The 13,347-nt window shown below is 37.8% G+C and overlaps 2 protein-coding genes across 4 annotated transcripts in view; one reads left to right on the top strand and one right to left on the bottom strand.

Annotated features, from left to right (window-relative positions):
- The window catches only part of cmss1 (cms1 ribosomal small subunit homolog), a 38,540-nt gene that overhangs the window by 4,979 nt on the left and 20,214 nt on the right, over nucleotides 1-13,347 (top strand). The window contains exon 1 of one of the 3 annotated variants that reach the window (XM_044130680.1): nucleotides 2,287-2,413. The exons of 1 other annotated variant lie outside the window; for it this stretch is intronic. In XM_044130680.1, the coding sequence (XP_043986615.1) occupies nucleotides 2,374-2,413 (40 nt within the window). In that variant the 5' untranslated portion in view covers nucleotides 2,287-2,373. Of the gene's footprint in view, nucleotides 1-2,286; nucleotides 2,447-13,347 lie in introns of those variants that run through there. One more of the 3 variants, XM_044130679.1, reaches the window with a different exon arrangement.
- LOC122839268 (filamin A-interacting protein 1-like) lies at nucleotides 5,291-10,610 on the bottom strand. The gene is made up of 2 exons (XM_044130675.1): nucleotides 10,454-10,610; nucleotides 5,291-7,978 (listed from the first exon to the last, which is right to left on the bottom strand). The coding sequence occupies exon 2, from the start codon at nucleotides 7,718-7,720 to the stop codon at nucleotides 5,525-5,527; it is 2,196 nt and encodes a 731-aa protein (XP_043986610.1). The 5' UTR covers nucleotides 7,721-7,978; nucleotides 10,454-10,610; the 3' UTR covers nucleotides 5,291-5,524.

Here is a 13,347-nt window from a genome sequence, read left to right as displayed (position 1 = left end):
TCATTGGGTACAAAAGCAGTAGGAGGCCAGAAGTGCTTAGCCACTGTTTTAGATGACCAAAGAAAGGTTTTGCCAAGTAACTATGAATATTAAGCACTTTAGCTCTTTTAATATGGACTTTATCTTTTTGTACACAGTTGATAGAAAAAATTTAAAAGTTTTATATTCAAAGTTGCTCTGAAGACTGTTAAAATCTTGTGCTTATTGCAGCACTTTTTTGTCCTCTCAGGAATGATTCTTAATTACAAACAAAGCTGCCATTTAGAGTCCATTGTCCTTCCTGAAAGTTTGCAGACCATGGCACATTGTGTAAAATACATCCTTCCTTTCTCTCTTCCTTTGTTTTTTCCCTCCTATTTTTGTGGCAACACTAGCCGAAGAAGCATTTTGAGCCCTTTGTAATTTCCACAGTAATCAGTCTGTTCTCTTTTTTTCCCTCTTTCTTACAATAAAGCTTTAATCAAACATCTCATGCCCTCTTTCAACCAGAAATGCGTTATTCCGACAGAAAAACAAAAAAACGTGCAATTACACCGGAGGGATCTGTCCCTCCTCTTAGCTATACAGCTGCAGAATGGGGGGCAGTCTTCCAAACAAATACTTCTTTCTTCTCCCATACATCTGTGTTAGAAGAAAAAGGAGTTTCCAGCTGAAACCTTAACAACAGAGGATGTAAAAATTTGCTTCAAATTATAAACATTCTGCAAACATTGAGCAACTTTATTGCTGTGTTTCCCTACAGAAAACCCTCAGGGATAACACGGAGAGCTTCTCTCCTTCTTTAACTTTTCACAAATTTGGAACAAACAGAGAAATTTTTGTCAAATTGCTTGGAGTGTTTTTCTCTCTTCGGCTCATTCCACAGATTTTTTGTGCAAGGAGTGACGTTAAGCGAGAACATTGGTTTAGTGAACCATTTTTATTGTAATTTGGCCATTTGCTTTGAATGATTATTCTGCTAAAGCGTCTAACGATGACCCATTTCCAGCATCCTGGCAATGACCAGTGGATTTTTATTTTTGTTGTTATTTCAAAATGTTAATGATGCCATGCACTAAAACTACCTCCTTGTCACCATTGTCCATTTGACAACAAAACCTGTGTAATTTAAGTGTCCTTATCTGATTTAACTGATGACTATCCACCTGACTATCTGTCTGTCTGTCTATGGCTCTTGGCTAAAACATGTGAAACCCTATCAACACACTAAAATACACACTCCCATATTACTACTGCTTTTTGTTCATTCTTCTCAAAGTAAGACTGGATGTCAACATCAATTTCCAAGTTTTGCAACAGAATCTGAATTGGTCCAGATGTTCTCTGAGCCTCACTAAACCACTCAGTTGCAGCACTTGCTTTATGTTTTATGTTGGTGTCCCTTTGTAAAGTAAACCTCCACCCTACTGTTAAATCTGTTGCAACTTCTAACAGGCTTTTCTGCCAGGATTATCCTGCATTATTACTATCATTGTGTTGTAAAGTGGGAATGATGTGTTCAGAGTTACATACAAAAGTGTTGTGTTTCAACAACACTTTTCGTCCTCTAACAACTCTTGGAAAGATTTGTGTAATGCAGATCTAATAACTGTCCAGTTGACATATTCTTCCAGCTTAACTGTGGATCTCTGCAGCTCTTGCAGAATTACAATAGTAGTCTGAACTGCTTTTCGTTAGGTTTGCATTTTGGAATAATATTTTACTTTCAGAATAATGGATTTAATAGTGCTTCATGTGATGTTAAAATCTTATAATATTGCTTTATGACCTACCCCAAAGGCACAATGATAGTAAAAGAATCTTGGGATGGGAACAACATTGGTAAATATTGCAATGACAGTATCACTTGTGATGTAAACCGATATTCTATTTTTTTTCCTCATTCTCATTGTTGTCACGTGCAGTCTTTGAATGAGCATTTTGAATGTAATTTGTGTCCAGTGTGACCATCCATTTCATTTTATTTTTGTTTTAAAGTGCTATTCTACTTTTTACAATGCTATTTGATTTAGATTTATATCAGTAAATACATGTTCGTTCAATTCTCCTGTTAGACTTTTGAGCCTACCATAAATTACTGTTTCATTACGTAGGAAGTGTTTTATGCAAAATCGTTTGTAACGTTTACTGTCCCCAAGCTCGCTTCATTAAGAATTATTCTATCGAATGTGAAATGTGATTTGTTTTACATTTTCGATGGTATCACTATCAACATCACTAAAACTACAACGTAATTTACTAAACAGCGTTTTTACTATGTGATTTTCATTTTCAAACGCCACGTCTTCAGCTTTGACCGAGCTGCCGTGAACATCTCACTGGCATGCGTTCTTAGCGGTCTATTCGGATTGGCAGGATCACTAGCACGAGAATATGGGAGATGATTTAGGTGACGACTGGTGGAAGCATGACGGTAATAATATCAACTTTTCGCTTCATTCATACGGTATGATGTGTCTAAGCAGTGGTGACATATCCCGGTTGGCTCATGCTGTCACGTGAAATCTGTTATAGTGGCTATTACAATGGCTAGCTTTAGCTAATAGTGCTAAGTGCAGCTTTACCAACAGCACAAAAAGTCATTATACGACACGTGGAAAACTGAGCACGTGTATTTTATGTTGCTAATTACAACGATAAACCATTCAGGAACGCTGGTAGTTCAAGTGGTTTTAAGTAGAGGTTGTGCGAAACGTGTTTCTTCTAAGTCTTCACAGATAATGCTAACACAAACTACGAAAGTTTCTCCAATGTCGGTTCTCATGTCCTCCGCTCTCATGAACGAGTTGGGGTTTTATTCTCACACAGATATTAGTACTCTGGTTCTGCTCTTCACATGTTAAACTTCATATATCAACAAAGGAAGTTCCCTGCGGCTACTTCTTGCATTGCTCACAAGCTCGCTGCATACCAATAGATGGCAGCCATGTAGTTTGTGTCCAACACATCGACCTGATTGTGTTGGACAGCTGGCTGATGTTGTGATGTGAGGAGGATATAGAAACATGAGTTCAGAAGAGAAGCGAATGAAAGAAGAGTTTTCCTTCAGGATGGTTCAATAAGATACATTAATGTCACACATGATCCTTGCCAAAACAAGGCACTTGCTGAAAAATAGAAGAACATACAGGAAAAAGTTACTCCAGTGATCATAATGATCATAAATGTAATGTCTTTAAGATGATCAGCTCTTAACAATATAAACACAACAGTACATACTCATAAATAGCCAGTGAGAAGAGCAAAGTCTTTGCCATGTTTCCATTTTTTATGATTGATATTTGATAAAATATTTCAGTGCTTTTATTTTAACTTAAATCCATGATTTATGCCAGTAAACATAGCTGCAGTTTTCTACGTAACAATATTACTGTCAGATTTTTGTTGAGCTTTTCTATTTTCTTTTTGGTAACATTTACATATAATATTGGCAGCGTTCCAGGTACCTGCATGTTGTACTCATGGGTGCTGTTTCTTCCCTTGCACAAACCAGTTTAAAATAAATTAAATCCAACTAGTTTCCTCATGATCGGTTCTGATCAGTGATTGACAGGTCAAATACTGTCAATCCCATGTCTTTCATGTCAGTAAATTAATTAAAATTTAGAACTTTGTCCCTTTCATCATTTAATTTACACTTTTATTTGGACATCAGCATGTTGTGATTGCAAAACACATAAAGAAATACTCATGACTCTAAAAATTTTTGTTGGATTTAATATTACCTGCTTACATACCCACCTCTATTACATAATTTGTTGCACATTTTCTTTTATTTGTCGCAGCCTTTAAAAACAAAAGAATTCAGGCATAGTAGCTTCTGACATTAACAATATTATGGCCATACCTTTGTTTAGTTTTTCATTTGAAAGCATACTTTCATGTAAGGAACAAATATAGCTTCACTTCAGCTAAGGAATAGCTGAGTTTCCCACTGAACCTGGTGTAAATATACATCACTGCCCTTTATCAAATGGATGAGAGAAGATATCAAAGATGTATGCTTTCTGTGACCCATTAGCTTTACTGTCATCCTTTCTTAACCATATTTATACGACAGTGCTCTTTGAAACAAAATGCTGTAAGTCTGACAGCAAACCGACAAAGCAGAAAATGAGACCTGAAGTCTGTTCATAAGGGCATATAATCAACCTTGAAGTCTCATGAATGAAGCAAAGATTTGCAATACCCCATGTGTCTGACGTTGTTGTTTCATGTGGGTAAATGTTCACACTAATAACAGAGATTTTCAGAAGAGTTTCAGGCAATACCCTGAACAGTCAGATACCTCTTTCATCCTCGCCAACTAAACACACCAGGATAGTTAACTTTCTCTAAATCTGTTACCATAATCACCGGAAATGCTGCTAGATTCCTTTTCAAAAGTCATTACCCTGCAACTGAATCAAATAAATTAAACCTGTTTAGTATACCTTTGATGAATCAGGACTTTGATCGTCCATATAGTCACAATATGTGACTATGCAATTATTCTCCACTTGTTTGAAAAGGTTTCTATTTGTTGCCTTAGTTTTTATTTCATGTTGTAGAAAGAATCAAATGACAATACAGATACCAGACTGACAGATATTGCTTGAACTCATGTCTTTTTTTTCCCAAGCTGAAGGCTAAGATCAGATCCTCTATTTCTGGCCCATTTCAGCATTGTATATTCATATTTTGATAAAAGAAATGATTTTCTACTCTGTATTAAAGTAAATGTTATTGAATTGTTTTGATATTTTCTCTATTTTTAACATCATAGTTTTGGAACTTAAACTTTAAGTTGCTATCAAGATGGCAAATTCACATAGATGTGTTGTATTTTTATACAAAAATGAAAATGTTCTTTGAACATTATTCCTGAAAAAATATATTGGTAGAAAAGTCTCAGCAATAAATAAATTCTTAGATGGTATTCTCAGTTTGTTTTTGTCTTTATTAGACATAAAATTCTCACAATATGGCAGACTTCTGTACTATTTAATAGAAAAGTGTTGTAAAAAGAAACAAAGTTTTGCTTCTTTCAACCAGTTGATCAGCATTGCACAGCAACAGGTGAGGCAGAGGCTTACTCTGTTCTTTAAAAACTGGAGAAAATTGTGGTCACTCTGGGGCTCCCTTATGTTTAGTTAAATGCTTTTTTAAACCTTTGGTACAATACAATTAAAAATTATAGTTTCGAAAACTAAAACCTTTCAAATTCCTGGTACCCTTGATCCCAGTAACTGTTCTGTATTAAACTAAAGAGCATCCCACTATCTCTAAAAGTACTCACAAAGTGAATGCAATGGGGGGAAAAAAAAGTTTAATTTGCCAGAAAATAATGGTTAAAGAAGCAAAGAATTACAATAAATGCATTACATATTTAGTTAGTGACAGTTGTACAAGTAGCAATTAAGATAATTTCAAGGGTTATAAGAAGCAGTAAATTGGTTTAACAAAGGCACTGCTGGGAGACTCTGAAGGTTATATGAGAATAAACAAATACTTATTACTTAGGTGTTAAATTACATCTTTGCTCCTAATCATAAAGACCACTAACGGTGATGTTTGAGTGTGAGGCATGAGCATTAGCAGGGGAGATGGTGATGCTGCTTGTGATCTTGCCAACACCTTTCACGTGACATCCATTGGCAATTACTTGGGTCCTTTGCTCATGGCGGAGGTAGTACGGCCCAACAGGTGGTGGGATACTTTGGCCCATACCATTGAGAGGGTGGATGTATGGACTCCCCAGGTGGATGTGGATCTTGCTATCCTCCGTTGTAATGATACTGGGACTTGTATCACTGCTGTTGGACATTTGACGCTGCCAGCTGTTGGACCTCTCAGGAGTCTTGCAGAAGACAGCTGGATTTGCATCTTCTGTTGGCTCAGGAGAACATGTCCTGACCGTGACGATCTGAATGGGTGAGTTGTTGTCAGGTGTTGCAGAGCGGGATGATTTTGGACTGAGCACTCGAGAGATGGGTGTTCCATTGACTGGGGAAAGGGTTCGGTCAGGACTTGAAGATGGACTCTTAGGATTAGCCACAGGTGAACTCGAGCTCTGAATGATGGTAATTCTCTGCTTTGGAGAGGTCCCACTCGTTGGGATAGTGGCAGTGCTGGTGTCTCCAGAAGGGCTGGTAATCTCAAGCGTGGCTGTGCTGATCATGTGATGTGGTGTAACTTTAATTTGTAAGGGCTGCCCTGGTGTGTGCGTCAGCATCATCACCTCTCCGTTAACTGTTGGCTGCATATCCACTTCTGCATGGCTGTTCATGCTGTTATTTGCAGTGTTGAAGTTGTTGATGCTGCTGACAAGAGTGCTTTCTCTATTTGTTACGTCAGTATTTGGGTTTAGATGCTTGTCGGTGTTTACCTCACTTAATCTCTCGATGTGCATGTTGCGAGTTGGAATAAGGCTTTCTCCAGAATCAGTTTGCACTTCTTTGGTGGTCTGATGAAGATCTGAGAACTGGTTATTGGTTCCAGGCATCCAGTTCTTCATTTGTCTATAACCGTTGAGCTCTCTTGTCAATTTCTCGATCTGCTGGGCCAGCTCTTTGTTCTTGGCTTCCTGCTGGCTCAGTTTTTTCTGCAGTGTTGACTGATCCATCTGAACCTTGCAGATTGACTCCTCCGTTCCCATCAGCTGCTGGAGTTTCTCCTTCAGGGTATCTATTTCTCTGGTTAGGAGTCTGGATTTGACTTGCTCTTTTTGAAGATGGCAAAGAAGAAGATGCTCCTTGTTGACCTCTTCTTTTTCTCCATGCTTGTAACTAGAAAGCTCCTTCTTTGCCTCCTCTAGCTCTTCTGTTAAAACTTGTGACCTTCTCTTTTCATCATTCAACCTCCTTTCTAGGGCCTCTAAGTCTTCTTCCACTTTCATCAGTTCTGTCTCCAATACCTCCTTGTTCTGGAGTCTCTTCTGCAGCTCATCAAGCTCTTTAGTCAGCTCTTTAACTTTGTTGTCTTCTGTTTGGCACAAATGGGTGGTGTTGCTTGTGTACTTCTCTGCTTTTTCCTTCCTGTTCTCAAAGAGGTTTAACTTTTTTTTCATTGTGGTTATTTTACTCTGCAGCTCCCTGTTCCTCTCCTCCTCTGTTTTTAGTCTGTCTCTGAGCTCATCCTTTTCCTTTATAATGTCCTTAATCTTCTCTTCTAAATCTGCCTTAGATCTTAGTGCCAGCTGCCTTTCCTCTCTCAGCCTTTCTGTCATCATTGCCAAATTACCTTGCTCATTTTTCTTGCTCTCTTTCTTGCTCACTTTTTCCTCTGCCTGTCGGAGCTTCTCTGCCATACTCTTTCTGTCCTCCACCAGAGCCGCAGTCAGCGCTCGGAGCTTGCCCAGGTCTTGTCTAACAATCATTTCACTTGTTTCTAGCCGACCCTCAACAGCCTCCAGCTCTCTCAGCCTAATTCTCAGTGCATCAAGCTCCCCAGACATCATCTTGCTGTACTCTCTCTCTTTCTCCAAGTTGCTCTTCAGAATACTACAGTCCTGTTTGCTTTTGCCCAAAGCTTCCTCCATCCTCTCCATTTCACAGATTCTGCCATTGAGCTTATCCACCTCAAACTTTAAGCCGCGACAGTGCCTGGTCTCGTTTGTTAGTCTGCGGTCAAGGTCCCGACACTGGTCTGCCATCCGTATCAGTTCCTCGTCCTTCCCTTCCATTTCCTCCACCCTCTTCCTCAGCACCTCCACCTCTGTTAACAGGCTTGGGGCAGTCATGGAAACGTGGTTGAGCAGCTCTGCAGTTGCGGAAATGTGAGCTGTTCCTTTACACTAGGTTGATCAGTGGATGGAACCCCTTCTCAATATGAACGATGGGGATAGTCAAATCCTTGATTGTACACTTCTGTTCTTCCACATCAATTAAATGTGGTAAGATCCTTCAGCTTAGTTAAATCCTCTTTTACAGTTGATATTGCTTGTTCATTTTCCTCTAGATTTTGCAGTATCCTTTCTCTTTTCAATGAGAGCTTGAGTCTGTAGAGGTAAAAATACACATTTCAGACAGGCTTTAGAGCAGTTGTCAATGTCAAGGTAAGATGTATAGCAATATGAAATGATCTTCCAGTAAAAACCTTCTGTGAAAATCCCACTGTATCATGGTCTTACCACAAATACTTTGAACAAAAATGCAAACCATGATCTAATTGCTTTCTGTTCAAAAATAGAAGCTTAAAAATTACCTATTGAGTTATAATAATGTGATCTGTGGCATTTATGTATTAAATTTAATCCAATACATAGAATTGAACATAAAACAAATATCTTACTATAAATATCTTGTTTTTTGTAGTGTTGTGAAAGGTAGTGCATGACGGCAGTTAAACTATACTAATATTTATTGCAGCAATTGGAAAATGGGAGTTAAACAGTTTTTAGAGCAAGATTTATTAACGCTGCTTGGTTATATAAAAAAGATTATGAAATAATCAGCTGTGAGCACAGAGACAGTTTAGAGACAGCTTTTGTCATTCTAATGCAAATCTGACACAATTGCTGCTGTAGTGGTGTTTTTACTTTTTTCTTTCTTTTTTGTCATTAGACAGATTAAAAAGGAAACCAGGATCTGAATTTTTAGACATAGTGCTCACACAGTTTTGATTGACTGCTGTCCCTAAAGACCCTGACAAAAGCAGGTTTTATGTCTGGGCTCCAGTTTCTTAAGGGGCAGAGCTGGCTTTGGTGGACCACCAAGAGCGGGTGCTAGCTATACAGTTTATCACTGGAACATGTGTGGTGGATAAAACAGACATGTTGGTCTTTCCAACTACAGTTTTAAAACGACATCCCAGCACTTTTGCTCTCCTACTTGTTGCTGGGCATTGCTAGTCAGCTGCCTGACAACAACTCTTTTCCATTGTATAAGCTACAAGAAAGACAAATTTATCTGTTTCGAAATATGTCAAAATGTGGAAAACATCAAAAAACACGGTGTGGAACCTAAATAAAAACTATCCATTATTCCTATTGAAGTGACACTGTTGTACAGGTACAGCCAACCAGCTACAAGCACCTTACTGGAGGGTGGCTACTAGCACAGACAACCCAACTACCAGCTGGTATTAACTTGTTATGCTTGTGAAAGAAACTCTATTCTGTGCAATAAACCCTTAAAACTACTACAGAATTTAGAAGTTTATTTTTCATTTGGCTTAAGTCGGTGAATAAATTTCAAAAATATCAAATAAATGTTAAAATTATTATAACTGTGATTGTTTTGGTATCGGGTAAATAATATTGTCCATTTGTTTTACAATGCTTTGTGTATATGATGTCTGTGGCATATTCACTATCATATTGAGAAAATCCAATACCTACGTGAGGCTAATTTGTTCATGTTTTCATCACATAACTCTTAGCCTTTACTAGTTTGGTTATAATTACCTTTTTGGCTTGATATATTCCATAATTCTGTGACAATTTGCTGTTGTATAAACTGTACAAATGCTGAACAACATCATCCATGATGTTTTTTCCTATTATACATGCAACATGTGGTTACCTCAGCATGTTTTCTTATTTTGGGGTATTTCTCTCTAGTGAGCATGTAATCTGTAGGATCTTCTGACTGGCCTGGCAGATGGTCCCTTAGTAGGGAGTGTTAGTTAATTAAGAAGTTCTCTTCTCAAGTACCCGCAGCACTGCTGCCAGTTGCCCTCCCTCTGTGCACCTCGAACGTTACCAAACTTGTAGCTTGGAGAGGCAGGAATTCCCCGTTGTTCTTGAAGTAATTACAAACTGGCTACTTCTCATCAATAGATGTCAGTCCTCAACATTTTCCTGGATGCAAATCAGAATTGAACTTGGAATAGAACCAGAAAGTTTGAAAAAATAAATACACCCAGAACAATTTTCTTTGCGTTTTGCTTTTTTAAAACTCATTGTGTTTGTCCATTTGCTGCCGGTGTTGCGTTCTAAAGCTCCATAAAGTGCTGGTATTTAGTTCTACTTTTTTCTTTGTTTTTGTAAAAAAATAAAGAGAAAAGAATACAAGACCCTGCTATTGCTTATAGGTTGGAAAAATCTTAGCCAGCCATGTGTTCTGAAAATATGAGACTTTTTAGCCAAGGATGAAATGTGTCTGCTAAATTAAATGCAGGGCTGGTCAGTAAGGACGGCGCAAATGTTTTTATTAACTAGCTGCATACCTGAACCTTCACTAAAGTTTCTCTGAGGTTTAATTTGGCATGTTAGTTGGCTGCAAAAATGCTCAAGCAGAACATTAAAGTGTGAAGATATAGTTCAGTGACAGCTTAAATTCAACTGGAAAATTCATATTCTGTTAGACTCTTTGATTAACTTGGCTTTGTAAGAGTCCTTATCAAATCTTTGCAGTTATTTATTTGTCAGTCGTCCATCTTAAACTATCTTATATAGCAGTTTTTTAAGGAACAACTGAGTACAATGAAAGTTTGCATGTTTTTTGTTGCATTAATGTGTCTGGTTTCATACCTGCACAAAGAAGTCGTTCTTTTTCCGTCTTTAAAATCCCTGGAAAAGGCTGTTTTCCCGGTGATGTGGACATTCCATCCGGAAAACCAAACATTATGAGAAGTTCTCTGCAAGCTGACTCTCACTCGCAGTAAGTCTGTGGCGCCCATTACATCATCAGCATGTCCTTATATGGGACTGCACAAGCTCTAGAGCTCTGTGTGTGTGTGAGAGAGCATGTGTGTTTTCTCTGGACTTCAGCCCAATGCAGATGAGGTCATCGTACAGTCATGCCAAAGAGACTAATGGGAAGGACAGAATGGGCTTGTGTGTATGCACATGCAACGAAAATCTTTAAGCACAGTTAACATGTGAAGGAATAACACCTTCTGTTTACAGATTAGAGCTGGAAAACACCTAAAGAATGCTGCGTTAAGCGTCAAGCCCTACTGTCGCTCATGTAGAAGCATGTGGATTGTATCATGTTGTGTATTTGTGCCGAACTCTCATATGTTTGGAGAAGAGAGGCATGTTTTCTGAGTTGAGCAGCTTTGCCTAGGGCCTGATAACCTGACTGGAAGATGACATCAGCACTTCATTGACTGTCAATTACATCCATATGTTTGTTCTCTGTCTTCTCTTTCTCAAACTTTTCTTCAGCTCAGTGTTTGTCATATTCTTTATCCCATTTTTGCCGTTGCTTTTAAGTCTTGAACTTTCTCCGTTTGTAAATGCCTACTTCTGATATTTTTTCCCGTGCCTTTGTTGTTGCAGTGTGTTGGATGAAACATTTTCTTTGTGGTATAAGGAAAATTTGGGCAAAGAGCAAAGAGGAGTGATTATGCTCTCGTTACTCCCACAACCTCAAAGTCCTCTATGTCCCTACAAGAATCCAAAAAATTATAATTGACTTGTAATAATCTTGCTTGTTTGAGGCGAGTCCAGAAAGTTTAGTTGGAGAAACACTTCATCATAGGGCTGATCATTTTTCCTTCTGAAGGCACATAGTTGTGTGAGCTATTTCTGGGAACTATATTGTCTTTTTGTTTGTCAAACACTCAGAGGCCCATGTTTGTCCCAGGGTTATGTTGCAATTGCCGATTTTCAAAACACACATTCATTTAAGCTTTCTTAACAGGTTTGTCCTCTTCTTATTTGTCTTTGCAAAGTGTGACTCTACTAAACAGATGCTTAATACTGGTATCAAGGTATGCCAAACTTTCAAAAAGTAATATTTTAAAAACGAATTTTGGACAACTGTGTGCCTTCAGAAGGAAAGCAATTTATATATATTTTTTTTATAGATTCTTGCAATGAGATGGTTCTGTTTCTTATTAGGTTTATCGAGTTGATTAATGCAGTGCCGCACCACCCTCACCTGTTGTCACATGGTGCAGGTCAGTTTACTACAAGAAGTTACAGTTTGTAACCTACAAGCAGCAAGTGTGTTCGATGGTTGCCTGTAGACTATTGCTTGTCAATATACAAAGGGCAGAACAAAAAATGTTTTACACATTAATCAGTTTGAAAGCTACCATTAAATTAACTTAAATTTTGGCAGCAAGATAACATAAAAATATATAAATGGTACTAATATGACTGCAGTAAGTTTTTTATTTTTTATTTTTATTAGGAGTGGGGGGAAAAGCATTAAAATTTCCTACAGTATTATCTTTCTTTTTGGCTGGTAATTTTACTCTATGTTACACTTGATAAAGCCGGAGAACATTCTGATTACTGCTTTCTTTTCTAAAGGACTTCAATCTATTCACATGGCACAACGGAAAATGTTATCAGTAATTAGAATTAGGGCTGGCTACCAGTGACTACCCTTGCCTAGTTGCTATTCACCGTTTGGGATTTTTTTTTGTTTTTTATTTGTGAAGCTTCTGCTTCTGCCTTGGTGTCTAATTAACTGTAGTTATGTAACAGACCGATGTGAGGTTAGTATTCTTAGAATGGCTGGTTTCCCCCTTAATACTTTAATTAATTTAAGGCCACTGTGGCAGCTTGTTAGCTGATTTGACTGCATATATTTGGTCTTCCTCTGCTTTTACAGACCTCATCCTTTTCAGATACATCCAGCTGCATGTTTGCATGCTCAGACAGAATTATTCCCACACTAACCCAATGAACATAAAACAAGATCACTCCTTTGTCCAACTGATAAGTAAATTAAACATTTTCTTTTGACTTGGTGTTTGAAATTTCTCTACAAAGAAAGGTTCTTGAGGAACGTGGTGAAATATTGATATCTCTTATGAAGGAAAGTGAAAATGAAATCCTCATTCTTTGCACGTTTTCATGATCTTTATAGATCCCTTTCATGTAAATGAAGGACTGACATTTGCTCCACCTGTCCTTATCACAAAGAAGTATAAACCTGTCTAAATAATAATAAAAAAGTACTCTCAAATATCAGCAATTTGCAATATTCCATTTTTAAGTGGAGTACTGCTGTGTACAGCTGGAGGTCCTGCTTTTATCTGGTTAATGGTTTAAAATGGTAATCTGATTAATGGTTGATGGTTTAAAATCAGAACCTCTGTTGTTCTGGAGATCCCACAGTCTCTCCAGTTGTTCAGTGACTATTGTGTTGCTTCATAAAAATGACGTACTACGGCTGCGACAAAAAAAAGCGGCTCAGCTCGATAACCTTTTTTACTTCTGTTAACTAATTACGGTGCATATCAAAGGCTTTCAGGTCAATTTGTCCTTTCCCCAATTTGGCTGTTAGAAAGAATAAGGAGGATCTAATCAAATATATTTTTATTCACAATTTGTATTCAGGTATTCAACCATTGCACATCAGTCTATGACAATGAAGCAACTTGGTTATACTTTTTAAAAACTTTACCAGAGCTTCTTAAAGCTTCCTGGAACATTTTCTTCTGCCATAAAGGAGCATCATCAAA

The sequence above is a fragment of the Gambusia affinis genome, linkage group LG11 (genome assembly GCF_019740435.1).
Source record: "Gambusia affinis linkage group LG11, SWU_Gaff_1.0, whole genome shotgun sequence".
In the NCBI taxonomy this organism is placed as follows: domain Eukaryota; kingdom Metazoa; phylum Chordata; class Actinopteri; order Cyprinodontiformes; family Poeciliidae; genus Gambusia; species Gambusia affinis.
This window is presented reverse-complemented; position numbering and strand designations above follow the sequence as displayed.

Bases quoted from the DNA above. Each gene is read 5' to 3' on its own strand.
- LOC122839268 (XM_044130675.1), bottom strand. From the start codon at position 7,720: ATGACTGCCCCAAGCCTGTTAACAGAGGTGGAGGTGCTGAGGAAGAGG.